This window comes from Amphibalanus amphitrite, unplaced genomic scaffold, assembly GCF_019059575.1.
Source record: "Amphibalanus amphitrite isolate SeventyFive unplaced genomic scaffold, NRLGWU_Aamphi_draft 000072F_arrow, whole genome shotgun sequence".
Classification (NCBI taxonomy): Eukaryota; Metazoa; Arthropoda; class Thecostraca; order Balanomorpha; family Balanidae; genus Amphibalanus; species Amphibalanus amphitrite.
This window is the reverse complement of record NW_024881568.1, coordinates 971,629-999,051: the sequence shown is the minus strand read 5'-3', so window position 1 is coordinate 999,051 and position 27,423 is coordinate 971,629. Positions and strand designations below refer to the sequence as shown.

The following is a 27,423-nucleotide window of genomic DNA, read 5'->3' as shown; positions in this document are numbered from 1 at the left end:
GTTCAGAATTATTTCAGGACCAATCTTTTCCTCATTCATTTTCCCGTCGATCATGAAATTTTTAGAGCGGAACAATTGGTTTCCAGGCGGTCCGAGCGGTTTTCGTGAGAAGGGTGCAAAAATCGGCGTCATTTTTAGAGCCTCGACACCAGCTCAACACAGGACCCTATGGGAGACGGTGAAGTAGCGGGAGCAATAAATAGAGCGCTCTAATTTTAGCTTATTTCCCTGGTGTGTCACCGACTGAATACGATTCGAATGGTTGGTCAGCTGAGGGATATATAAGTTGAACAAAGCAGAGCTTTTAAAATGCGGGCGCTTTCGGTAACGATTTCTTGGTTTAACAAGGTGACTTACCTATCTTAGGCGACCTGGGAGTGAGGTAACCAATTTTACACGGGATTGGGACGTGGTAAAATTGAGCAAGATATGCCACGTTTGCTGGCGCTAATGCTATACGCCGTAGTTTTCAATGACACACAAAAATAAATGCTAGTTAATAACGTTAATAAAAATAACGATAACGATGAACAATAGTTAAATCCGCATCGGGAATGACAGAAAGGCATCGATGACATCAGAATGAGCTGACAGAACGAATGCTGTGCAGCATGTTTTCCCTCGGCCAACATCCTGGCCTGGCCGGCTTTGATTTGACCTTGACCTGAGGTCAGCAGTCAGCACCCACGTTTACTTTTATCGAATCAAGTGTTCCGTTAGCCACGGAGAGGCGTGAAAAACGTGATGTTGCCAAAATATTCATATATGTTCTGCGCTCATTTCTTTGAAGATATTAGTCAAAAGCAGGATCCGACCTATTGGTCGTAGGTACGGGGACCCGCAGTTGCTACTGTACAGCGACCCCGAGTAAATTGTCCCAGCACCCTCACAGGGAACAACGATAAGCTGTCAGAGGGCACGCACAGAAAACCTCAGCTGCTCTTGTACAGGTACCGGCAGTCGATATCAATGTTATCGGTTGTTACTGGACAGGACAGACGGCTGAAGTTGGGGTTCGTGTACAGTAGCAACTGCGGGTCCCCGTACCTGACCTGAGAGGTCATTGACTGAACTGAGACATTACAACTGCGCACCAGACGATGCATTCCGAAAAGCGTAAAAGGTCGTTTTACGCAAACCTCTATTTTAATTAGAGCCACAACAGGGATAGGGTCAAACCATCCCCCCGGGCATCGGCCGGGATCCTTGGTAGAAAAAAGATGGACCGGCGAGGGTTAGATTAGGTCATGATTGCCATCGAAATGTAAAAAGAGAGAAAATTAGGCGGATAAATCCTAGCCCATGCCTAAACCGACATTTTCACTTGAACCCGGACTTTTCGAATGCAAGGCTTGTCGAAGGCAGAGCATGCCCTCCAAGCAGCCTTGTTGCGGAGGACGAGGCAGACCTCCACCGAACACCGTCCGATTAGGCGTTTCCGAGCTGACGGGAGAATCTAGATCAGGCCAGCTAGATTCTAGAAGGCTATAGGTTCAGCATACTCACAAGACCCGGCATTTGTCTGCTCATGACCGTTGCAGTGAATGCGTCCTACTCATTGGCTGGCTGCGGCTGCTCCATACCAACCATCCTGGTCAGCTGTCAACTATCGTACCTCGGAAGCTGGAGGGAGCCGAGCCCCAGACCTCAGCTCACCATCAGGAATCCGAAGAACCCGATAAACCGGGAAGAACGTGATGAACCGGACATCAATGGTTGTTGGTTTGACATGCCATATACCAGTGATCAAATCTTCGTCCTCTCTCCCCTCAGCTCGGGGCACACATATACCCAATACCCATCCATGTCCCAGAGCGGAGCCCAGAGGCCCGCAGTGTCCGACTGGCTGGCCGCAGCCCACTAAAGGCCTGCTAGCGCCGCCTAGTGGGCGAAATAAACATTTGCGTTTCTCCAACGAGCTTCTCTATCGCGGAGCGGCGGATCTAAGCCACCTAGCGCCCAACGCTGAAGCTAAGGTTCCAGCGCTCGACACCACCTGCGGAGGGCGCTGTCAGCGGCACGGAGCGACGGACGAACGAACGACTGGCGTCATACACCGAGTGCTTCAAGGTGCCAGGATTATGAATGCTGATCTTTGATAAAATGCCTAGGTTTTTAACTATTACTTTCAGCAATTGAGCGCTAAGCCTCAAACACACCTGCCCTCCCGCTGTGGAGTGTGGGCATCACGCTGCACACTGAAAAGATACAAATATCGATGCAGTTTATTACCAAAACGAGGCGCGATGATGGTGATGCCGTATCAATGTGTGCAGCACTATATAACATCAAATTACACAAAAGCTAGCTAAATGTCAGGCTCCAGCCGCCAGCTAGCCTTGAAATGAAACCTGAAAATGCAGCTGTAACCACAGTCTTGGCAAAAGCCAGACGAATAGCAACCACTGCAGGTTCCATAACCTCCATATCCTAGGAACACCGCACCTATACTAAAATTCGTTGAGCAAGCATGTCATTCCACCATTTCATGAATGCTGTCAGCAAAGTTCAAAACATCAATCGTTGGTTCAATGAAGTTCACGCTCAAATTAATTTATCGACATCGATCAAGCACGCAATCACAAGTCAATAGTGCAAATCGACATACTCATGCACTGCAACGAGTCCTATTCATTCGTAAAACGCATGATAATCAGCAATCATTGATCAGATTTTGTGCACAGCCCAATATTCAGGCCGAAATGGTTCGGGATCGGCAGTTGATACGAACAAACCAGACCATTCATCGCTTAAATCAAGACACGACCTATGCTACAAGCAACATAAAACTTATCTGACATGTCAATTCCTAACTAAGCACTATCGTACAAACTTTGGTCCCTACTTTCCGCGTCCAACGCTGAGCAAACATAGCATCATATCCTGAAGAAGTCCCTAATGCTCTTCTGGCCCTGAACCTGTTTGATCTGCTTCCCCTTAGCCTTCTTCTCTGCTATAGCCGACGCCTTGCGTCCCGGGGCCGGGTGCTGAGACTTTGGCTTGTTGACGTCAGACGAAACAGAGACATTCTCCTGATCCAGCGCGGCCTCAGTTTTCCGCTTCTTCGTCACTGGCTTGGTACTTTTACCGTCATCTTCAAGGATCAGCGTTTTGGCTGCTAATGGCTGATCAGACGCTGACTGAGAAGACACGTGTTCTTGGTCCTGGGCCGCTTCAGTCTTCCTCTTCTTCGCAGTTGTTTTGGTTGTGTCGCTCTTTTTCTTAGATACGTCACTCGCCTTGGTCTTCGGTTCGCCGATCTTAGCTTTTTGTGCCGGGTCAAACAGAGAACGTTTGGGCTTCTTCGGAGCCCTAGAGGTCTTCGGAGACATAATCTCACTCTCCTGAAACGTCGGGAGTTTCAGGAAATTCAAAATTAACACGTGTTCCTCACGCTTGTCTCGAAATCGGTAACAAGGAAAACTTTTCTATGGAACCCGGCTTGATTTAACATGCCAGATTTTCACGTGTTCTCAAAAATTATTTTTTAGGAGAATAAAACAATAGTTGTGCATTACAGCCTAAGGCCACAGAAAAAAAATGTTTTAGCAACGCAATCTGTAATTGGTATGAAAGAAAAATTACTTCTAATGATAAACTGACGAAAGCAGCTACCCAATCCATATTACAACGCGCTATCCGGGGAGATTTGAGACCTGCCTGTCAGCCTGTAAGTTTAGTGCACACAACAATTCTACCAGCTTTAGTCCCCCGACTCGATGCTTTCCACGAGGTACCCCATCTCCCTCTGTTCTCCCAGACCCCGTCCCCTCCCTTATGCCCGTTCTCAGCGTTACCTTCTGCCTGGCCCGGTCGGCGGCCTGCAGCTCCCGGAGTGCGCGCACCCCCTCTCCCTCGGCGTACTTGGTGCCCGACCGAGAGCAGACCAGGGTGGGCCCGGCCACCAGGGGCGGGGTGGGCTCCAGGGGCGAGCCGGCGCCCCCGGCCGGCCGGTCCTCAGCAGGCAGCCAGCCCAGCGAGGCGCCGAACCTGCGGCAGGGCGGGGAACAAGGTCAGAGGCGAATCAGCAATTCGGCGGACCAGGAGGCCCAGTTTAAGACACATTCACTGGTGGAACAGAGATTTATTACAAAATCAGTACCAGGGAGAGACCTGATGCCGATTCAAATTAGAAACAATGCGATCGACAATGTTCAGCAATGTCTGATTACTGATATAGTTCGCGTATGAGATGCGGTGCTCATGTGGTGCTCATGTGCAAGCTATCTTAAATCCATTAGCTACGGTCCATGGAACATGGCCCTTACCGTTTGAGGTTTTTAACTCTCCAACCTACCGTTTGGTGGAGGTGGGCGTCTCGCCGGTGCGTGAGATGCCCTTCCTTCTGAGTCGCTCCTCCAGCGAGAGGCCGACGCCGTCATTACTCTCCTCCCCGTCCACCTCCGGCGGAGTCCTGACACAGAGAGATGAATGAATGAATGAATGAATGAATGAATGAATGATGAATGAAATGAATGAATGAAAAATAAAGTAATTCATGGACTAATTCATGAATGAAGTAGTTAATTACTGAATTCATTCATTCTTTCATTGAAATAATACCTAACCAAATGAATGAATGAATGAATGAATGAATGAATGAATGAATGAATGAATGAATGAATGAATGAATGAATACAAAACGAAAACAAACGAGCAGTTCAGCGTCCAGGGGAAGGACGTTAAAATTCCACAATGGCTACGATCCATTGCCCTTAATTGCTGTATCGTTAAATTGACACTCCGGAAAATATCAGCTCATTATAATAAAAACATATATGGCTGTTGACCCCATTAAGCATGCCTCCAAACGGGCAGCACTGACCTGAAGAGGGACACGACTGAGGGCAGTGTGGCGGGCCGCCGGCCGGGGGTACCCGGACTGGTGACACCGTCCTCCAGAACGCTGAGGTAGTCGGTGACGGGGGGAGCGGCGCACGACAGACGGTCACACAGCCGGCGCACCAGCTGTGGTACGGGGGGGGGGGGACACACGGGAGTTAGACTGTGAGAGGCGGGCAGATAGCACAATTGGTGAGTGATCGCTGCCGATCGCCTGTTGGAAACTGGGCTTAAAATCCAATTGGCAAATGATGCTTCAGACGTTATTGCCCATGGTTGTGTAGACTAACCAATTAGATCTTACAAATAACGCATGCAGGATATCCGATATAATGCATGGAAGAACATTCTATACGTGCTATCTAATTCGGTCTGTCCGTAGTCGCCGCCCACCCGCCCAGCACTTCGCCCGTGCCCCCACAGACCTGCACGGCCGGTCCTCCGACCACTGCAGTGTCCGTTTCGCCGCTGCCGTCCGCGGCCAGCCGTCCGACCAGCTCCTTCAGTTCAGCGGCCGCCCGGTCCACGGCCGACTGTCGCAGGCGCGCGCCGCGGGACACGCAGCCCTTCATGGCGGAGAGCAGACGCTGGCAGCACTTACTGCCGGGGACGGAGAGACGGAGGGGAGGAGTTCAGGGTCAGTGGTGGGGGGCGGTAAAGAGTACCAGCAGAGTGACAGCAGAAAACTCAGCAGCTCAAAATCAGTTGAGGAATAACAGTAGCTAGAGGCACAGCTGTATGGAAATCGAATCGTAATCAATAATGCACATGTCTTTACAATTGAGCACCAAGCAAGCGGATGTCTTCTTTATAAGGCTCAACAGCATAAGGCGCAAAGAGCACAAAACACGAGCTTAACCAGGCGTCCCCGCCTCATCCAGGGATCGACCAATGTGTCTATCTGTCCGCCCGCCGACCCGCCTCCCCTCTGACCGCCCTGACCTCGGGTCGGCCTCCTCCTCCAGCAGGTCGTGCAGTTTGTGTACGAGCCGCACGAGCGCCTTCAGAGGCGGTGTGCAGCCGTGCAGAGGACAGTCGGCCGGCGGCTGGTAGTTGGCGCCGCCCAGCTCCACACGACGCACGTGAGACACCACCGTCTGACGGGGAGGGGGGGGGGGCGAGACGTTAGAGGAATAATACCTCTCCGGGCGCAGTGAGCACCTCCCCCTGGCAACGACATCTATCACTCTCACTGCCGTCCCATGTCCCACCCTATAGATAGATGAATTTGATACCTGGTACATGGGCAGGGCTCTGATACCTTATGCATAGACGAGCTCTGCGATACCTGATGCACAGACAGTCGCTGAAATCCGATACTATGACCCCTGTTACATGGAGTCGCTAATATCTGATACTATGATACCTGATACACGGGAACTGGGAAGTCGCTGATCTTTGATTACGGAGCGAGCGAAGCGAGCGTAGTCTTTCCTTAGATTAACAGAAATTTCTGAGTATGAGCGGCCGGCCGGCCGGCCGGCCGTGCGGACGCTTTTGCGAGGCTTATATCTCAGCAACCACTTGACCGATTTACACGCGGTAAATTTTGTAGGGTAGCTTCATTCCTTCTACCAAGTATTGGACTATTCCCGATGCATGTGGATGACCCCTTATGCACGTGCCACGTGCAAAACGAAGAGGTGTCAGTTTTGTAATTGTTGCAATATCTCGGTAACTACTTGGCCGATTGCGCTGAAAGTTGGCATGTAGATAGGCACCCACTAGGCACTGCATATCCATGTGCCAGAGTTGGGGTGCTGCTGCACGTGCGCACGTGCAGGGGTCGTTTCCAGATCTCGAGAACGGCTGGACCGATGGCGCTCAAATTTGGTACACGATTAGGGACCAGTTAGTAGGGTGCCGTGCACAAGTCAGTTGGGACCCATTTTGCACGTGCGCACGTGCAGGGTGCCACTTCCAGATCTCGAGAACGGCTGGGCCGATTGTGCTCAAATTTGGCACATCGCTAGAAACCGGTCAGTAGGGTGCCGTGCACAAGTCAGTTGGAGGTACCCCCTCGAAATTTCGCACGTGCAAGACTCACCCCCTCGCTCGCTCCGTTAGTCGCCCCAAAAGGCGTTATACTGGTACTATGATACGTGATACCTAGAAAGTCGCTGATATCCGATGCTGTGATGCCTGATACATGGACAGAACGTTGATATCTGATACATTGGTTGAGCTCTACTGATAAAAGGACAGGACGATGATACATGGACTGGAGAGGTATCCACGGGCATAGGAACGTCATGAAGTGGATGGGCCACCCAGTCAAGGGCCAAGGGGTCTCCTTTTCCAGGGGGCCACCTATTTTCAGGGGTCTGTAACTTTTGCCACAGGTCTCTAACTTTTACCTTGTATACGCCCCCTGGAAAAGGAGGCCCCTTGACAGGCTGGCCCACCCACTTCATGACGTTCCTACGCCCGTGGAGGCATCTGTACCTGATACATGGGCAGTGCCCTGTGTCGCGCCGTGCGCCGGATGGCCAGGAAGTCGGGCGCGGCCAGCTCGAGCCCCGGAGCCTGGCAGACGGCCGCCAGGGCCAGCTCGTCCCGAGAGTTGATCAGCAGCCGGAACATGGCGCCTGCCGGTACAGCGGACACGGGTTATCGGTGGGCTGCGGCGCAGACGGTCAGCGATACAGCGGGCCAGCACCCTACGCAGTTCCGCACGTGCAAGGCTCACTCTGTCGCTCGCTCGTTTGTCGCCCCAGAAGGCGTCTTACTGTTACATATCAATGTCTTACCTTTGCACCATACAGGCAAATAGATCAAGTTTATAATCAAGTTTATAATTTGATTAAAGAATTACGATGCTTCGAAATAAAGAGCCCTTCAAAACCTAAGGAACTTATCACGGTAACAACTATCTCAACAATCTTAATCAACCGCTCACCAACTTGCATAATGGGTGCCGTCCGAAACCTCAGACAAAAGATCAACAGAAATATTATGCCGGCTCCCTTGAATGCTAAAGAAATGAGCGAATCAGTTACCAACAGCCCAGGGTGGGACGATGGTGCATGTATCACAGGTATTCTTCCCGACTTCCCCCACTGGTGTGACTCATCTGAATGACGCCAGCAACTAACGTAAGCGGCTTCACCATACTCCGAAGAGCAAATATAGGTACCCTATCACCTGGCGTGTTCGCTACAAATATGTCATACCACACATTCAACACAGTAAATCCTTTCCATCATCCATACTCTTTTCCGTCAGCTACTGCACTGCAGTCCTCATCATTGTTTTCCCCTGAGTCACGTATTATAGGATGACGTTATGTCAGCACAACGACCCCATGTGAGCACGTTTAGTGGCGGGATTTCCCGGGCGCGTGTCACGAGCTGCTGGCCGCATTAATGACCGCCCGAGGCACCTTTGGCAGGTGTGGGTATCTGAACTCCAGCGGCCTGCCCCACAGCTGGCAGCTGCTCAGACCGACGGAAAACAAGGCTGAGCGCAGTCAGACAGACAGACAGGCAGGCAGACGGACGAGAGACATGACGTATGCCCATGTGGCCGCGGATTTTCCTGACCCCCCGGTGAAGCCGCGGGGAGTCACCGCCTTGCTATAGCTAACCGCAGTTTGTGGTGCAGATTCTGCAACCGTTCCGGGTGGAACGCCACGGCGGCACTGCCCTTCTTCTGCTCTCTGCAGGAACACGGCGGCAGGGTAATCGCTCGGATTTTTCGGAGGGGGAGACAGCGCGGTTGGCCAACAGAGCTGCGCAAACATGAGGTGCCCGGAGGTGGATCATGGTCAGATAAATATGAAGTGGATGTCTGAGACGGGCGATCCCCCGTCGGGTGTTTTCTAACATGTTACCGCAAGTATGAAAATAGCTAAAATAGATTTAGTGACACTGGGGACATTTCAGGCATAGCCTGCGTTTTATCATTATCCCGGACCGTTGCCATTTTCCTTGACACACGGAAAGGCATTTCTTCTCAGGTTAGTAACTAATCTCACGCCTTTTTATGTGTTGTTGTATTCGATAACGGTTTCGAAATATATTTGCGCGTCCTCTTTCATGCATTGCGTTGTTGCCACTTGTCGTACATGTCTCCTGTCAATTTTAGTGTGTTTGACCCCACAAATAATTGAGCTGGAAGATCTTTGTGTCGGACGGTATGCACGGGGAAAGGTGGACGGGGCAAATTGGACACTCAGGACAGCATCCACCATAAGCTCTTTCCACCTGTACAGCAAACGTTATTTGATGTTAAAATGTATCGCCATGGGTTCATCTCGGGCACTTTTTGGTTACCCAAAAATGCTATTCAATGTTTTCCATGACCGTCCTTGCATTGCTTATCGGTGGAAAGATGACAAAATGAGAAGCTATCCTCGTTTAAGCCCCATTACCATCAAAAACCCTTGTACATGAGACAACTATATCCTGATTCTCAGATCGAGGCGAGTGGTTACCAGTGTCCGTTTTGCCCCGAGGTTGAGGCAAAGTGGACAAGATGCACAGATTTAAAGTCGTGTCAATATCTCCTATATGCGAGCGTCTTTAGAAATGAAACGAAGTTTAAGTGAGAGGCAATTAAGCGAGGATCATATTCATATTGAAAAAAATATTCCAAAGTTTAAAAATGAAGAGTCCACATCGAAGAAGTGTCAGGGTGTCCACTTTGCCCTACTCTCCCTGCAACACGTACACACGTCATCCATCCCCTTTGAGTTCGGTGCCGCCGGCGACTCCCTCCCCCCCCCCCCCGGGGAAGTGTGACGTCACGGCGCTGATATCACATCCGCCGGCTATTACTGCTCCAGCCGTACGTATGTATGTGTGTCTGTGTACTGTGTATGTGTAGACGGCGCCGGTACCGGTAGCGCGAAATCTGTCTGCGCAGTTTGGCCGTCTGGACAGGCCGGGCTCTGCAGCGCAGTGAAGGGGTCAGTTTCTAGGTACCGCGGCGGTCTGAAAAGGAACAGGAAGGGAGATGATGGGTGAATTCACGGTATGTGTTTCGAGGGAACGATACGGCCTGGGGTGTCCTGGTGATAACTACTAATTCCACGATTCGTTATGGTTCAGTTACATGAGAAAATGGATGGCAAGAATTTGTGTCATGTGCGCCTATACGTCCGGCGGACTTCCATAGCTCGACCCGCCCCCCGCCCCCGGAGGCCGGAGTATTCAGTGGAATACGCCGTTGTGAGAGAGGGCAGGCTGGTTCACCTCCGAACGATGGTCGTAAAGAGATGGAGAAAACGGTGATTTAATGCTCTTACAACCAAATCTTGATAGCTCAAAACTTTTCGGAATCTTGGTCAACGCTCCGATCAAGGTCAGGTCAATCAAAACCATACGTTCCTACAATGTTGACTTCAGTATCCAGTCCAGCTGGCGAGGTTGATCACAAAAAGTCCGTTTGCAGGCTATCAAGAAAGGCTGCTTGCAGCAGTATATGCAATTACGAATACAATATCACGTTTCAGTATTCAATAGGCATTAACCTTTCAATAGGCAATAGGCAAATTTTCTCAACATATGCGAAGCAGGTGGATCATAAGGCGAATAAAAGAAGCTTGAGATTGGTATTTCCGAAAATAAGGGGAGTAAAAACGCCTTGCGCCACGGCGCGCGATGGGTATCGTTGTCCGTGTATCGGCTATTTTCTCTGATGGCTACCTGCGTACCCCTGCACTGTGGAGTGTGGACGCACTCGGTTACGTGGGGCGTGTATCCGAGCCTCTCTGTCTGTGACGTGAATCACCCACCGCTCGCTAGCAGAGCGTCACGGCTGGGCGGGGGCGGGGGCGGCTATATACGTCGGCCGGGGCGGCGGCCACCTCACACAGTCGCTCCAGCGAGCAGCGGAAGGCAGTCTGATAGTGCTATTACAGGGCGCCAGACGTGAGACGGTACAGGGACGGGATGACGACTGCACGGAGGCTGGTGGCGTGTCTCGCCGTGCTACTGTGTGCTGCAGCCGGCACACGAGCCAACAGTGAGTGCCTCTGCTCGACTGGGCGCTATTTCTAAACAGTCTCAATTTACCTATTTATCGATGCTTAATGATTTGAGTAATGAGATACGCTTGCAGCAAAAAACGTAAACATCAGTTTGACTTTCGCGTGCATGTAAGAACGAATATAATCATTTCGGCTTTTGTCTGCTTATGTTATCTAAATAGCGATTCAATTTTAATGAAGTACGAAACAATTATGCTCCCTCTCTATCTGAATTTTGCCCGGTCTCTGGCAGTCGTTTTCGGCGGACCGCAGACGCCTCGGCAGCCGCCCCGAGGACTAGGCCCGCCGCACTCTGCCCTGGGAGCACACTGCTCCATGCCGGCTGGGGCGCCGGGCCTCTGCAAAAGGATCCAGGATTGTCCCTCGCTGATGGGCCATCTCAGGAGCGGCAACATCCAGCTCCTAAAACAGCTGGTGTGCGGCAAGGCCAGGTCACAGACCTTGCTGGTAAGAGATCTGCCAACGTTTTCGATAGGGATGTGTGGACTGCTCACTTGTGGCATGTTGTGGTAACGCAGTCTTTTATGCATGTTCCAAACAATGAGTTAAGATGGAATTTATGCGTTCATATTTATACCAAATATGGTGAAATTGACGAAGAGTAAATTTTTTATGAAACGAGACACTAATTAGTGAAAGGCGACATTACCAACATCTATGAATTTTATGTCTCTCTGGACTCTCACGTCCCTCTCCCCGCGTCTGACCCCCCCTCCCGTTCACCCCCAGTGCTGTCCGGACGGGGTGGCCCCTCCCCCTCCCACTGCCGCGCCGTCCCCCACTGCGGACACATGCGGCATCACGACCAAGTACCAGCCGCCGCGCGTGGTGGGCGGGGAGCCGGTGCAGGCGGTCGGCACGTTCCCCTGGATGGTGGCCCTGAGGTACGACCTGCGCAAGATGTTCCAGTGCGGCGCGGCAGTGATCGGCAGGAGGTGGCTGCTCACCGCGGCACACTGTGTCAACATCCCCGGAGGACCGTGAGTTCGGGGGGGGGGGGGTGAGTTGGGGGTGAGTTGGGGAGGGGTAGGCTGGGCTTGGAACAGTAGGCTGGGTGGGAAGGGGAACGTTTTATTAGTTCAGTTTATGCAGTCCATTATCAGCTGTCTTCCTAAACTTGCCTGCCGCATCCTCATCAAATGGCATGCTCCTTTCACAACTCCTCTCCTCTCCTTCTCTCCAGGCTCCAGCATGCCTCCTCTTTGCTCCTCTACGCAGTTCCTTTTTCGCACATCCACCATCATTCCCCTTTTTGTTCAAATATTATCCCCGGACACACGACCTCCAAACCTCGTCACCGTCTCTGTCTAAACGGCGTCTGGTGTCACCGTTTCAGGGTGGGGGCTCGTATCGGCGACCTCAACTTGTACACGACCACCGACGACGACGTGGCGCACCCGCCTCAGGACATAGAGGTGGAGCGGCTGATCCGGCACCCGGGCTACCGCCGCACCTTCCGCGGCCTCAACAACGACGTGGCGCTCGTCAAGCTCAGGAGCGACATCGAGTACTCCGGTGAGCGGCGGGCTTTTGTGACGCCCTTTCGTCTTTCATGGTTCATTGCTGCATTAGGTGTTTGGTGCTTAAGAAAAATGGAAAAGGTACGAAGACATCAGTCATCAATAATAGTGAAACATTTTCAATTCTGCAGACACAGCGTGACTTGAGCTTGATTACAATTTGTACTTGATAATAAGCAATGCATTTCCCTAAACAGGGATGGATTTGGTCAGAAATAGCGCATATAACACCAATGACTACTTTTAGGTATTTACTAGTCGATATTAAATCACCGATCATCAAATTAATCCATCGGTCAATCACTTGGTCAAAACATTTGAGTCATGGGGTTTCTTTAATTTCCAGCCTTGCATCTACATAAAATTTCAGACCGACTGCTCCTTTTTCACGTCTGACTACTCCGTTACAGATATTGTCCGGCCCATCTGTTTGCCCACCAAGAAGTCGGAGGTTCAGCCATCGGGAAAGACGGTGATCGCCGGATGGGGCCTGACCGAACATGGTGGGTTTATAGGACGGTATCGAGCTCACTGCTCAGCAAGGATTACAAATGATTTCAACATACCTGAGCTTCACCCTGAACCAATTTGTCATAGCAAATAAAGGAAAGCATGCATAAAAATCGCTGTAGGCCTCGCGTTTGTATGAGGCGTAAATAGACATAACCACCTTCCGCCTGCGCAATGCACATAAACGTTCAACTTGTTAGTGTTAGATGCATCCAGAACTATAAGCCCGCGCACTAATAGGTACTAATTCATAAAAAAATGTTCACTTACCAATCATTAAACCAAAAAGGCATTATTCACTTATACCGACTGAGGAATAGCTCGTCGTTTGTGCGCCAGAATTGTCTGTTTGCCGCTACCAGTTGCGCACATCTCTCCACAGGTGGAAGGGACGGCACCAACGTGATGCACTACGCGGAGCTGAACATCACCGACGTCCGCACGTGTCAGAGCAACTACCTGAGGTCGCGCAACCACCACGTGGACCCGGAGCAGCACCTGTGTGCCACGGGCAATGTGACCGCCAGGGGACACGTGCTGTCCGGCTGCCAGCCCGGAGACGACAGCCTAGACTGCCAGGGAGGCGTCGATACATGCAAGGTGCGAATACCGGCCGGTTGGGGAGATGGATTAGCTGCGGGTGGCTTATGGTACCGTAATCCACGCCATTTAACTACAGATGCACTGCCATCATAATGTTATTTGTGAAAGATTGATGCAACACCTTAGGGGAACATGGCAATTTGGGGTCAAAGTGATAAATTACTGTGGATTTATTCACACTGTTTGGCGCTTGTGGATATCCTTTCCTCCGTTCATCACTACGAGTGTCTTGCACTGCTGGTAGACGCAACACCTCGCCCCTGACCGCCCCCGTTCGCTGGTTTCAGGGTGACAGCGGCGGACCGCTGATGAGCTACGAGAAGCTGCCGCAGGGGGTGGTGCGTCTCACTGCTGTGGGCGTGGTCTCGTTCGCCATCGGCTGCGGCAGCCCGCTGCTGCCGGGGGTGTACACCCGCGTGGACTCGTACATCGACTGGATACAGGAGACGATGGCTGCGCACGGCGGCCGGTAGGGGGCGGAGCGGAGCGAAGGGAGGGAGAGGGGGCAGATCGTGAAGGAAAGCTTGATATTAGGAAATTGACTGAAGACTCTGAGAGAAGAAGACTATAAGTTTAAGTGAGTTTGAATAATGGTGAATGAAAGAATGAAGGGGCCAGTAGAGGTGAAAGAGAGAGTGTAAGAAAGACAGAGGCTGGCCTGTTACTTATTGTCAAGAAATAAGTGTTGTTTCAGACGACGGTTGATTACGAGCAAGCGAAGTCTTACGCAGAGTAGCAGAAATTCCTGAGCATGAGCGGCCGGCCGGCCAGCCGTGCGGACGCTTTTGCGAAACCTATGTCTCCGCAACCACTAGACCGGTTTACTTGCGGTAATGTTTTTTTTTTTAGGGTAGCTTCATTCCTTCGACCATGTGTTGGACTATTTCCCATGCATGTGGGTGGCCCCTTATGCACGTGCCACGTGGAAAATGAAAAGGTGTGTAATATAGTTCGTTTGATAGTCTAGTGTTTGCGTTGTAAAAAAAAAAAAAAAAAAAAACGCTGTTGACCACTTCACGGTACATTGTCCAAACCAGAGCTGCGGAATCGATGGATTTTCGGTGGAAACGTGACTGCATTGCCGGGGACTGCACCCGCTCCGGCTCGGACGGCGCTTAGACACACAGGGGGTTTTTGGGCGCCCGGACTACAGTGGTCATCGGCGGCTTAGGCACACAGTACGTCAAGCATACATATACGTCATATCCCACAGGCTAATGGAAATTATAGGACCATTTAAGGAAACGAAGTAGGGAGCTCTGTGACAAGCAGATCGAACAAGGAAGCGAAAGGGTCGGGCTCATTTTAAACTTCATTACAAGGTATCAGTTTTGTAGCAACTGCAATATATCGGTAATTACTGGGCCGATTGCGCTGTAACTTGGCAAGTAGGTAGGCATCCACCAGGTAATACATTCCCATGTGTCACGGTTGGGGTGCTGCTGCACGCGCGCACGTGCAGGGGTCGCTTCCAGATCTCGAGAACGGCTGAACCGATTGCGCCTAAATTTGGTACACGGTTAGGGACCGATTAGTAAGGTGCCGTGCAAAAGTCAGTTGGGATTCAGTTTGCACGTCCGCACGTGCAGGGTGCAGCTATCAGATCTCGAGAACGGCTGGGCCGATTGCACAAAAATTTGGCATACCGATAGAGACCGGTTGGGTAGGGTGCCGTGCACAAGTCAGTTTAAAGAATCCCTCGCAATACGAGACTCTCGCTCGCACATTTGTCGCCCCCAAAAGGCGTTTTACTGGTTTCTAATAATCAATTAAACATGTTAAGCCGAATAGCCAGCAAACAGTGAGCGAGCCGCACTAGCTCAGTGGCTGTCGGTACTCACCGATCATGTTCCTGACGTGGCCGTCGGTAGCCGAGGCCGGCTCCTGCTCCTGCCGCGCCGGCTGCACGTCCACACAGTGCCACACGGTCCGCACCAGCTCCAGCTGCCCAGTCCGCCCGGCTGCGCTCGGCTCCCCCTCCGCCGGCTCTCGGCTCTCTCCACCCTCCTCCTCCGGCCCGGCTGTCGATTCCTCCCCTCCCGTCACCGGCCGGACGGCCACCGGCTCCTCACCAGTCAGCAGGGCGGCCAGGGCGCGCTCCAGCAGGCTGGGCGGACGGCCGAGCACCACCGCCGGCCGCTGCCAGTCGGGCACACCGTCCGCCGCGGCGCGGAGTCGGCGCAACGCGCGCACCACCGCCGGTCCGTCCACCAGGTGACTGGCGGCCAGGTAGCGCGCGTAGGCGGCCGAGTCGGGGTCGCCGCCGGAGGGCTCGGCCGAGTCGGGGTCGCCGCCGGAGGGCTCGGCCGAGTCGGAGCCGTCGTAGATGGCGTTGTTGTTGAGCCGCTGGTGGACGGCCAGCACGTCGCTGGCCTGGGCGCAGAACTCGCCGCACTCCTGAGAGGAGAACGGGGTGGTAATGGTGAGGATCCACAGCTCATACGACGACACATGTCGCAAAAATGGACAATGCCGTGCCCGACGAGGTCACTCTACGATTAACTCAAGAAACTGTCAACACAAGGTGACCTTAAACTTACACTCAGACACTCATGCAGCTGGGGGTGCCAGAGAATCGCAATATGCTCAACATTTATGAAACGTTTGCCACATTCTGAAGAATCTCACTGCACCCAAAAGACGCTTTTTTATATATGTGGTAGCTGTAGGTGCGCACGGGACGTTGGAGACCGACCTGCTTCATCCGTTCGCCGATGCAGAGCTGTATTGTCCTGAGCGAGTCTGCCTCACTAATATGGAGCACATTCCACTTAGCAAACGATCCGTGCTGACGGCAAATCTGTAAAAAGAGGTTGCATCAGATGGCAGAAATTGCAGGATTACAATCAACATCACCATTCTGAAAACTAGATGCCTATTCACAAAACCATACGAGAAACCCCGTAAAAAGTATGCTTTTAAATGCCACCCAATGGCTTTGCAATGTTATTTTGATGTCTGCCAGTACTTGCCATGTCAATGCCATGTCAAAATGAAGACAGCCAGGATTCCTTCCTGGAGCTCATTCTAAATCTCAGCTGTATGATGCTTCAGGTATAAGTGCTGATGTGTCAGCATCAGTGTGATAAACTGGGCCACAGCAAAATTATCCAGTACCCACCTGCAGAGCTCTCTCCATGACCGTCGGAAAACTGCTGGTGGGACATGTGGAGAACCTGAACTGGAGCAGGGGCTGCTCTCCACTGTGCTGCAATTCTCCTGCCTCCGTTGACAGAATGTGTTCCACAGCAGCTTCACTGATACTCTCATCCTCAACTAGGTAACACAGTGGTGACATAGTTGAGGTCTGAAAACAGGAAAGAGAACACCTTTAAACACTCATCGTTTCATTTTGATTTGGGTTAATACTAAGTGATTGGCCAGTTAAACTCTTTATCACTGCCGCAAACCATCCTAGTGCATGGGCAACCAGACCTCTCAAATGGGCTATATAGTTTGCTTATTAATAAAAATATGATGATAATGTTGCAAAGGATAGCTATTTCTATTCCTAGGTACCTACACAACAGCTCCAGCCCAGCCTGGAAAAATACACGTTATGCCGAATATGTCCGGCGTAGTGGCGGGATTGCGCTGAAAATTTCAGCGCACGACCGGCGTAACTTCACGTGCGCCGAATTCAGCGCATGGCGGCGGCTGAATTTTTCGGCGCAGGGCGGCCACATAATTTTTCGCATAAGACGGCCACCGAATTAAGTTGGCACACTAGTCAATCTAGCAGTAGATTCCCCTTGGGTTTTGGGATGAGGAGACGTCCCCGCCCCGGTCGTCACTGCTCGAACTGACGAGCCGCCATGAGTCTACTCATCGGAGGAGCAGCCGCCAGGTGAGGCCTCAACCCTCGGCGTGGAAACAGGTATGGAAGACCTCGTTGAACATCGCCGGTCGTCATGAAGTAATACTGCAGTGAGTTCCTGCCCACTGCGGTATCGAGGGGAAAGAGGGCGCGGACGACCTGGCAAAACAAGCGGCCGCCCTGCCCTCAAACGCCCGCTTGCTGACCATGGCGATTAATTATGCGGCCTCGCATCAATGGCGCGACAACTGGTCAGAGTCATTATTCAAGCCACTCCTCAGGAGCACGCCACCGCTCCATATCCCCGGAGAGGACCGAAAGGACGCCGTGCTTTGAAACGGCCCAAAGCACCAGATGAGGGCGGACCTCTGGGGCCGCTCGCTCCAGTATGTGCACTGTAACCGCGTTTCGTCAACTACCATCAATAGAGAAGGACAGTTAGGATTGCCCCAGTGATGTATTGCAGCAGTAGTCCATTCATTTGTCACGTAAAAGCTGCAACAAACACGCACAGATCACGCACCGTCAGTCACATGAAGCTCATGCAGTGCTCATGCACGATTCATGCACGACAGCCCTGCGCAAGAAGCTATGCGGACAAGACAATCGAGCAAGCATTCTAGCGATTTGTTTGACAGTGCATTATTCACAAGCAATCATTCACATTTTGTACTGTCTGGCGTCTGCTGAACATTCTGTTGTGATCAGTGTCAATTCAAAGTAGTGGCCAGCTCATTAGAAAACAAATGACTCCATAGCGTAGCCACAGTTGACCGCAGACATTTAACACATAAACGTATGGATACGTACTTCGTTTGCAAGATGAAGGAGTTCAATGGTCCACAATACGCCTGTCATCAATGAACAATTACTTTAGCACGTTTGCACTGTAAGAGAAGGCAAAACATGTGTGAGCAAACCCGGCAGCCACGATTGCAACACAAAGCAAACGTCCCAACATCCCATGCAGTGCAAATTCCGCAGGCAGACATGCACAGGTAAGTGTTGCACATTCGCATGCCCTAAGCAATAAACTGAACTGGCACCTCCTATTCCTTCAATTCCCCCTCTCGGCGGTAACATGGCTCCCCAAAATCCGGTGAGGATTTTATGATCCTGAGAACAAATCCCGGATGCACAGAGGCGCACTTAACAAACTTAAAGATAACTTCCGCAAACACCCCATCACAGCTGAGTTCTTTGCAGCCGCTCCGCCGGGTGCCGCAATCACTGGCCGCGTTGTCTCAGCACTCGCCCAAAGTCCGCGCAAAAACCGCAACGGCCGATTCGACGAACCACTCTGTTCCAGCTCCGTCGAAGATCGCGAGCTGAAATCTCCAGCCCCGCTGCTCGACTCACTGACTCCCCGACTGGGAATCACACTGCCCACGTCTCATGAGAGAAATGAGACGGTGCACGGGGCGGTCATACTCCTGACCGTTTACACGCACTCGCACCCTTCGCACAAGTCCGTCCGTAGCCGGGTACGTCGCCACAACCAGGCCTAGTGGCCAGGCGCCTCGCGGTTGGCTGTCATCAACCATGATGACAACGTCGTCCTCCTGCAGGTTGTGTTCTGGCCGCTGCCATTTCCGCCTCTCCTGCAGAGACGGCAGGAACTCGCGTCGCCACCGCGTCCAGAATTCGGTGGCGAGGTGCTGTACTCTCCTCCACCGTCGTCGCCCATACAGGTCCGCGGAGCAGAACATCCCAGGGGCAGGAAGGACGACCTTTGATTTTAGGGTGAGGAGTTGGAGAGGTGTCAATGGCTCCACAGTATCACTACTGGACATGCTACAGTAGGTCAAGGGCCTGCTGTTGATGATGGCTTCAGCCTCGGCGAAAAGAGTTTGCAGAAGTTCGTCGTCGAGCTGTTGACCATTAGCGCTCAGCAGACTGGTCAGCGCCGTTCTCGCCGTTCGGATTTGGCGTTCCCAAACGCCTCCCATATGGCTCGCATATGGCACATTGAATGCGAACTCCACCCAGTCGCAGTTGTCTTTACTGAGTGTCTGAGCGATTCGCTTGTGATCCTCTTCTTTCAGAGCGCTCTCCAACAGGTTCTTCCCACCAATGAAGTTAGTTCCATTGTCGCAGTATATACGCCTGATGGGACCTCTCCTGCAGATAAAACGACGATATGCGTTGATGAATGAGTCAGCGGTCAGAGAACTGATCACTTCCAGGTGAGCAGCTCGGGAAGCGAAACAGGTAAACATCAGACCCCATCTCTTTACTTCACTGCGCTTCTCTCGTACGAAGAACGGGCCAAACGCGTCCACGCCACAGAACTCGAAAGGCTCCGACATTTCCGTTCGCTCAGTTGGCAAATCCGCCATCTTCTGGCCACAAGGACTTCCTCTGATCCTTCGGCACTGGATGCACCCCAAAATGCACTTCGAGACCACTGACCTTCCATGGAGTATCCAATATCCACGGTGCCGGATCTCACTGAGAGTCGATTCACGTCCTGCGTGGTGCAGTTCTTCGTGAGCATTGTAGACAATCAGCTTCGTGACTTGACCTTCCTTCGGCAAGATCACTGGATGGATGACTTCAAAGGGCAGACTACTCCTCCTGAGACGTCCCCCAGCGCGCAGCAGTCCATCGTCCGCAACGAACGGATTCAACCGCTTCAGGGAGCTGGTACCGTCTGCTGTCACTCCAGAAGTCATCTTCGTTGCGTCAGTTTTCATTTCCTTCACAAAACACTCTTCCTGTACTGCTCTCAGGATGACTTTCTCGGCCTCTTGCATCTCCTTCACACTGACTGGATCTGATTCTCTTCTCGGTCCACTCGGTGAACATTTCTCCGACTTGCCGCCACTCTTGGACCTGATCCTCTCCAAGAGGAGCGTTCTGTAGCGAAGACAAAGGGCCACTGATCTCTTCGCCCGATACCAGCTCGAGAAGTACGACAGTCTTGAAGACATCGTACCATACGACTTCGGCAGCTGTCCTGTACTAGTTCCGCTTTGGAATGCCGCCGCCTTGACTTCCCGATCATCTGCGGGCACCTCGACAATGATTTCACCACCCGGAAGACTTCCGGGCTGTTTCAGGAAGGAGGGGCCCTCCCACCATAGGGTGCTCGTCTTGAGACTGTCGGCCCGCATCCCGCGTGAGACTAGGTCGGCAGGGTTGTCCGCTGACTGGACATACCTCCACTGTCGGGCTGACGAGAACTGTCTGATCTCTTGCACTCTGTTAGCCACGTAGACGTGGAACCGTTTGCTTTCGTTTTGAACGTAACCCAACACGGCCAAACTATCTGTCCAGAAGTGTTCGGTGAGGTTTGGCAGACAGAGCTCACTTCGCAGGAAGACACTTGTCCTCACTGCTACCACAGCTGCAGCCAGCTCCAGTCTTGGGATTGTCACTGACTTCTTCGGTGTGACACGACTCTTGCTCATGACCAGTGACGTTGTAACTGATCCATCTTGATCTATGATACGCAAGTAACTGCATGCTCCATATCCATCTAGGCTTGCGTCCGAGAAGTGGTGCAGTTCACATCTGCAGTCCGCCAGGCTGTGCTCAGAGAAGGCGTACCTTCTTGGAATAGAGATGTCTGCGATCTGCTTCAGGTCCGTCTTCCATTCCTCCCACGGGGGCTCGACGTGGTCCGGAACAGGCTCATCCCAGTCACGCCCGTCACAGCACAGTTGCTTCACAATGTTCTTTCCTAGAAGTGTGAATGGGGCCACCCAGCCGAGTGGGTCATACAGGGAGCTGACCATGGAGAGGATTCCTCTCCTGGTTGTCGGCTTCACTGAGATGTCCGTATTTATGTGGAACGAGTCTTCTTGAAGATTCCATTTCATGCCGAGTGCGTGTTCAATGACAGTCCTTTCAGAGATGTCCACGTGCTCCAAGGACTTTGCACGCCGGCTCTCGGGAACACTTGCCACCACCTCGGGACAGTTGGATGTGAACTTATGCAGCTCAAAACCTCCACTCGAGCACATGCTGATCGTGTCCTTGACCAGCTGCACACTTGACTTCTCTTCGGTAGTCGACGTCAGACCATCATCCACATAGAAATCTCTTCTGATGAAGTCTGCCGCGTCAGATCCAAACACTTCTTCGTACTGGTCGGCTGTCTTGTTCAGGGCACTCATGGCGCACGCCGGCGAAGATGAAGCGCCGAACAGATGTGTCGTCATCCGGTACTCGGATGGCTCTCGCCGCATGTCGCCGTTCTCCCACCATAGAAACCTTATCAGGTCTCTGTCTTCGGGGGCTACCCTGACTTGGTTGAACATGCCCTTCACGTCACATGTGATACCGATGCGCTCCTTTCGAAACCGAGTCAGGATGCCGCACAGGTTGTTGGACACATCGGGCCCTTGCATGAGCTGGTTGTTCAGGGAACATCCCTGGAATTCTCCACTGCAATCAAACACTACGCGCAGCTTCTGTTTGGTTTGACTGTACACTCCGTGGTGAGCGACATACCATACCTTCCCGTCGTCACGGCATCGCTCGTCATCCGGAACAGCTTCAGCGTAGCCTTTATCGAGCATATCCTGCATGTATGCTTGATACTCTTCTTTCAAGCGCGGCTGCGATAGCAAGCGTCTCCTGAGGGAAGCAAGACGCTGCTCTGCCATGATCCGGTTGTTCGGGAACTGAGAGTCCGGGTCTTTCAGCGGCAGCGGTGCTACGAAGTGTCCATCTTCTCCCTGCACCATCTGCTCTTTCATCAACGTCTCGAACCTCATGTCCTCTTGTGACATCTTGGCACCCTTTGAGACCTCCTTGAAGTCACTATCGAAGAGATGTGATACTTGTTCTGGAGTAACTTCTCTCACTTGCATCCTGAAGGCAAAGTGTCGCCTGATAGTGACGTCACTACCCACGTTGACGAGGTAGCAGCCTGAAGAGGGCGTCGTCGGTGTCTCGACCGTGCCCACAACAGACCACCCCAGTTCAGTGCGAACTGCCCAGGGTTCGTTGTCTCCACCTGTGACTGTTTGCAGAGGCTTGATGGCTGCACCACAGTTCAACCCCAACAGCAGACCGATGTCAGCCTCTTCATAGTACCTCGGTAGGCTCGATGCCACTTCTGTGAGATGCTCCCAAGCCTGAACTGTTGACTTCCTTGGGATCAGCTGTCGATCAAGAAGAATGTCATCCCGTGTGTACGTGGTTGGTAGTTCAATCTCGGTGCCTGTGCTCAGGGATTCGATGACCAGGTCCTTTACAGCCAGTGACTCCAGCCTTGACTTGCCGGCCATCGTGCTTAGCTCCAACTGTATCGGTTCACCGTCAGCTTGCAGAGAGTCCCGAACGCTGCTCTTCAGGAAGCACGCGTCCGACTGTGAATCCAAAACTGCATACGTCACCAGGTTCAACTCCGGATGAAGTCTGTGCCAGATCCTGACGGGTACGATCATCGAATGTGAGCAGGGTGTCGTCCCTCGTTCGGCTGTCACCTGCAGTGACGTTGCAGTCTGAGTAGATCCATCGTGGACCGATCTCTTCTCTTGTGTCTCCCTGTGCACGGAGGCCAGTCGTTCGTCGTGCAGCAGGGTCGGGTGTCGTTTGCCGCATCTGTCACAGGTCTCCTTGCGCCTACATTCACGCCAGCGATGGCCAGCTCGAAGACAACCGCGACAGAGACGATATCTCTTTACCAGCTCGTGACGTTCATCTAACGAGCTAGATCTGAAGACATCACAAAGTCCAGTGATGTGTCGTCCTGGACACAACAAGCACTTGATAGGCGTCGGATCCAGTGAGCCTCCAGTGTGTCCGCTACGTAGTTCAGTTGCCGGCCTGGGGGCGCCTGCTGATGACAGGAAGGTCCTGACTCTACCATTAGCGGGTTGTGTTTGCGGGCGACGCTGGCTCCGCGTCTCTTCCTGGGTCGCCAGCATCGCCACGGGGCCCGAGGCGATTCTTGCTTCTCTTGCAAGAAATGTGACAAATTCATCGAACGATGGGTAACACGGTTCTTGGCCAGGCTCTGGCTCGTAGATTTTCTTGTCCACGATCCTTTTCCACTTATCGACGATGTACCTCGGCAGCTTCTTCAAGATCATTGCATTCTCTTCTGCTTCGCCTAGCGTTCTCATGCCTGGCACGACATCAGCAGTAGCAGAACACCCATCTAGAAAGTCAGCCAGCTGTTGCAGGGCCTTGGTGTCGCCCGGTTTGATCACAGGCCAGTCCCTCAGTCTTTTCTTGTAGCTTGTGACGGTAATGAAGCTGTTCCCATATCGCTCGATGAGGCGTGCCTTCGCTCGGTCATACGCGTCGTTGGTCCTGAGGCACAGCAGTCCGTGTATCGCACTCCTCGCTTCTCCGGCCGTGTAACGAGACATGTAGTTCAGCCGTTCAACTGGAGACTCGGTCTTGCTTTCAATGAAGGACTCAAACGACTTTAACCAAAGCGGAAAGTCTTCAACGTTGCCCTTGAAAACGTCTGGCTCCAGCTTAGGGAGATCACTTCTTTTGTTCTGAGCTGACAACAGCGTTGACAGACCCGTCAGCAGTTGTTCTTGAGATGTCATCTCAGCGTTTCCTTGCGGATCACCGACTGCGTCCAACGGAACTCTTGTTGAGCGACTGATACCGAGGCCAGCTGTGTCGATGGTTGGACCTTCAGTTTCTTGATAGTTTCTCAGTGTTGCGGCTTCATGCATAGCAGCAGGAGCTTGCTGATGTTCGACACACATGCGAGGTCTTGCTCCTGTTTCCATAACAAACATCTCTTCTTCTTCCTCTGCAATCCGGTTTGCAGCTTCCCTCTGTGCTGCACTGACTTCAATTTGTGTCTTCAGCCGCAGCTCTTCTTCTTTCCATTCGAGTTCCTGTCTCATTTGGTCCAGTTTCCTCCTACTCTGGAGAGCAGCCATCTTCGCTTCCGCTTCAGCTCGCTGACGCTCATCCTGAAGGCGGGTTTCGAGCAGCTTAGCACGAAACGAGCTTGCAGTGCTCTTTCGAGATGCAGCGCTTTTGTTGTCATCATCGCGTTCAATCCTGAGGTCGGTTTGAGGCGTCTCTTGCGTCACACCCTGTCCTCCAACTGCACCAGGTGCAGCACTTGAATACGGGCGGCAGAGAAGCCCTCTTGGATCTTGTTGTCTTAGAAGACCAAGAATCACTTTCATTTCTTCCAGTTGCTGGCCATGTTTCTTGTCATGTTGGAGTCTGTCTTCAGGATCCAGCAGTTCTCGGAGTTCCTGTTCAATCTGTAGGAACTCCTGATGGCAAAGCATCCATTTGTCCAGAAGTTCCTGACTGATATCGTCTGCTATTTCCATGCCATCTTCAGTCAGTATGCGCACTGCCAGCTTGTTAAGCTCCTTGCAGTATCTGTTATATGCCTGTGTCTTGATACCACATTGGTATTCTCTGCCAGCTTCAGTCATCTTCTTTCCTCTTGTTGGTCGTGACCTTTCACATACAGTTGTCTTCTTCTCTTGCACTTGAACCTTCTGTTGATCCATCTTGTCTTCAATTCTCCTCTTCAGTGATACCAATGACAAGGATGGGACATTACATTGGACAGAAGGTAAGCTTGTTCAGCTTGTGTTCATTGAGTGACTGGAAAAGGAAGCAGCAAACGAACTTTTACTGTAACCGCGTTTCGTCAACTACCATCAATAGAGAAGGACAGTTAGGATTGCCCCAGTGATGTATTGCAGCAGTAGTCCATTCATTTGTCACGTAAAAGCTGCAACAAACACGCACAGATCACGCACCGTCAGTCACATGAAGCTCATGCAGTGCTCATGCACGATTCATGCACGACAGCCCTGCGCAAGAAGCTATGCGGACAAGACAATCGAGCAAGCATTCTAGCGATTTGTTTGACAGTGCATTATTCACAAGCAATCATTCACATTTTGTACTGTCTGGCGTCTGCTGAACATTCTGTTGTGATCAGTGTCAATTCAAAGTAGTGGCCAGCTCATTAGAAAACAAATGACTCCATAGCGTAGCCACAGTTGACCGCAGACATTTAACACATAAACGTATGGATACGTACTTCGTTTGCAAGATGAAGGAGTTCAATGGTCCACAATACGCCTGTCATCAATGAACAATTACTTTAGCACGTTTGCACTGTAAGAGAAGGCAAAACATGTGTGAGCAAACCCGGCAGCCACGATTGCAACACAAAGCAAACGTCCCAACATCCCATGCAGTGCAAATTCCGCAGGCAGACATGCACAGGTAAGTGTTGCACATTCGCATGCCCTAAGCAATAAACTGAACTGGCACCTCCTATTCCTTCAATTCCCCCTCTCGGCGGTAACATGCACCGAAAATCGGCTGTCTCCACTCCGCGGCGTGCCAGCATTGCCCAGACAAGCGGTGCCTCGCGCCTCGCGGCGCTTTGCGCCGTGTGCCAAAAGAGGCTGATGTGCCGGAGTACGTGCTGCTCCGCTGCCCGGCCATCGCTGGCTCCCGCCAGTCCCGAACACACTGCTCCGCCGATTTTAGCGTAGATTTTTGTGGCCGCGGAACTTTCGGCTCCGGTCTTGTTTTACGGCACACCGCTACAGCGCTCTAGCATAATAATATTGAGATATTGGTTTTCCGTAGAAATAAAAACTTGTTTCGAGTTTCGACTCTCAAACATGGGAGAGCATCCAAGGCTCCAGGAACACTCTGGTTGATATAGCCTTGCTCAGTAGATGCAAACATGTGCTTTATATAAAAGTGGCTTGATTTCAGCACAAAAAGGCATCCAATTTTCGGCACACATCATGCAGAAATTTGAGTGCAAAAGCACTTGCGCCAAAATTCAGCGCAAGAGGGTCTCACAGGCATCCGGCATAGGGTATGGATGTTTTCCAATCTGGGCTCAAGCATCAAATTAAAAAAACATCAAATTTCAATGTTGGATTCTGATTCAGGTCTCGAACAACCTAAGCAGGTAACTACCTGGGTACCTGTTTTTGCTGGTACGAGCCTTATCAAATATCATAGAAGCCCTTCTCATCCAAATTTGAATTAGAGTGATGAAGCTTTATAGGCTGGATTTAATGAAAAAAAAAACTTATAAAACAAACATCAAAGTCCCACCGTGATTTTGGGCTCCGGACTTGGAATCAAAATAAAAAATCCTACCAAAATATCCGGATATACCTACCCTTCGTCCGACTCTTGGTCAGCGACCGCTGGCGTCTCGCTGGTTTCCCCAGATTCTCACGAAAATTTCCCTTTTTTAAGAATAATTTCCCTAGATGCGGTTATTTTCATGGAATTTGATGTACTTTCCTCATTTTAACCATTCGTGTTATAGTCAGTAGCGGCGGAACACCTTCAATTAAGGGGGGGGGGGGTCACTGACGACTTTTGGTCCCATCTTGCCATGCAACGCCCATAGGGCTAATGTTAAAATGCCAAAATCAAAGGGGCACGGTGCCCCGGTGCCTTCCCCGTTCCGCCGCTTATGGTTATAGTCGCTGCGTCCTAAAACAGCAATTAACTACATTCTGTTACGTTAACGTAAGAGATTCTGATGAAATTGCTGGCATATAGCAAATTACTCATTACTGTATGTGGTATAATATAATTGCGTGATATATCGCAAATTGTGGTGTGTTGCAGGACGCGGGAAACTGCTGTATGGGTAGCGGTAGTGCTGGCGTAAGAGACGAATCGATGCATTATTTTGCACCGTCAGTTTGACCGAATGGGAGTGATATGCGCTAGCCACATTGTAAAAATTGCGCCAAAACAAAAACTTTGATGAAAAAATTAGCCGCTCCCGAAATGGAACAACGCAGAAGCAGGCAAAAACAACAATTTTTGGGGTTGGTGGTATTTCCCTAGATTTCGAGTGAAATCCATATATCCCTAGATCTTCGCTGATTTCCATAGAAAAGGGAAATTTCCCTAGCAGCGGTAACCCTGCTCTTGGTCCGACTCAATCCGAACGGGCGCGCGCGCGATGCGGCGGATTAAAGGCCACGCGCAATAAATGAATCAAGTGCGCTATCTTTGTATGATTTTTCTTAAGTAGAATATGACGTCATCAAAAATTAATTTTTGAATCATTTCAAACGTAAAAAAATGGTTAAAAAGTTACAGTATCGCTTTTTGCTTGTTTTTTCTTCAATAAAACCTTATATTGATCCTGATCTGTGAGAATTGCGCATTTTTAAAGACAGGAAATC

At 51.4% G+C, this 27,423-nt stretch overlaps 3 protein-coding genes and 1 long non-coding RNA gene across 4 annotated transcripts; 1 reads left to right on the top strand and 3 right to left on the bottom strand.

Annotated features, from left to right (window-relative positions):
* Window positions 1-2,207: 2,207 nt before the first annotated feature.
* On the bottom strand, window positions 2,208-26,366 carry LOC122379128. Its single transcript, XM_043361074.1, has 11 exons — window positions 26,327-26,366; window positions 16,589-16,774; window positions 16,163-16,267; window positions 15,309-15,864; window positions 7,288-7,430; window positions 5,785-5,939; window positions 5,268-5,442; window positions 4,826-4,968; window positions 4,298-4,414; window positions 3,798-3,990; window positions 2,208-3,344 (listed from the first exon to the last, which is right to left on the bottom strand). Exons 2-11 carry the CDS (start codon window positions 16,763-16,765, stop codon window positions 2,877-2,879), a joined length of 2,232 nt encoding a protein of 743 aa, XP_043217009.1. The 5' UTR covers window positions 16,766-16,774; window positions 26,327-26,366; the 3' UTR covers window positions 2,208-2,876.
* LOC122379129 (CLIP domain-containing serine protease 14D-like) lies at window positions 10,654-14,433 on the top strand. The gene is made up of 7 exons (XM_043361075.1): window positions 10,654-10,809; window positions 11,067-11,281; window positions 11,564-11,814; window positions 12,171-12,349; window positions 12,765-12,857; window positions 13,247-13,464; window positions 13,755-14,433. The coding sequence occupies exons 1-7, from the start codon at window positions 10,737-10,739 to the stop codon at window positions 13,938-13,940; spliced, it is 1,215 nt and encodes a 404-aa protein (XP_043217010.1). The 5' UTR covers window positions 10,654-10,736; the 3' UTR covers window positions 13,941-14,433.
* On the bottom strand, window positions 17,723-24,448 carry LOC122379127. Its single transcript, XM_043361073.1, has 2 exons — window positions 18,095-24,448; window positions 17,723-17,779 (listed from the first exon to the last, which is right to left on the bottom strand). Exon 1 carries the CDS (start codon window positions 24,400-24,402, stop codon window positions 18,640-18,642), a length of 5,763 nt encoding a protein of 1,920 aa, XP_043217008.1. The 5' UTR covers window positions 24,403-24,448; the 3' UTR covers window positions 17,723-17,779; window positions 18,095-18,639.
* LOC122379131 lies at window positions 24,912-25,551 on the bottom strand. Its single transcript, XR_006256131.1, has 2 exons — window positions 25,284-25,551; window positions 24,912-24,968 (listed from the first exon to the last, which is right to left on the bottom strand). It is a non-coding gene; the product is annotated as an uncharacterized LOC122379131 (long non-coding RNA).
* Window positions 26,367-27,423: the final 1,057 nt, after the last annotated feature.

Coding starts and splice junctions, on each gene's coding strand:
- LOC122379127 (XM_043361073.1), bottom strand. CDS start 24,402: ATGAAAGTGATTCTTGGTCTTCTAAGACAACAAGATCCAAGAGGGCTT.
- LOC122379129 (XM_043361075.1), top strand. CDS start 10,737: ATGACGACTGCACGGAGGCTGGTGGCGTGTCTCGCCGTGCTACTGTGT. Junction 11,282..11,563: donor CCAGGTCACAGACCTTGCTG/GTAAGAGATCTG, acceptor GTTCACCCCCAG/TGCTGTCCGGACGGGGTGGC. Junction 11,815..12,170: donor GTCAACATCCCCGGAGGACC/GTGAGTTCGGGG, acceptor TCACCGTTTCAG/GGTGGGGGCTCGTATCGGCG.
- LOC122379128 (XM_043361074.1), bottom strand. CDS start 16,765: ATGTCACCACTGTGTTACCTAGTTGAGGATGAGAGTATCAGTGAAGCT. Junction 15,865..16,162: donor TCGGCGAACGGATGAAGCAG/GTCGGTCTCCAA, acceptor TTCTCCTCTCAG/GAGTGCGGCGAGTTCTGCGC. Junction 5,443..5,784: donor GAGGAGGAGGCCGACCCGAG/GTCAGGGCGGTC, acceptor CGTCCCCGGCAG/TAAGTGCTGCCAGCGTCTGC.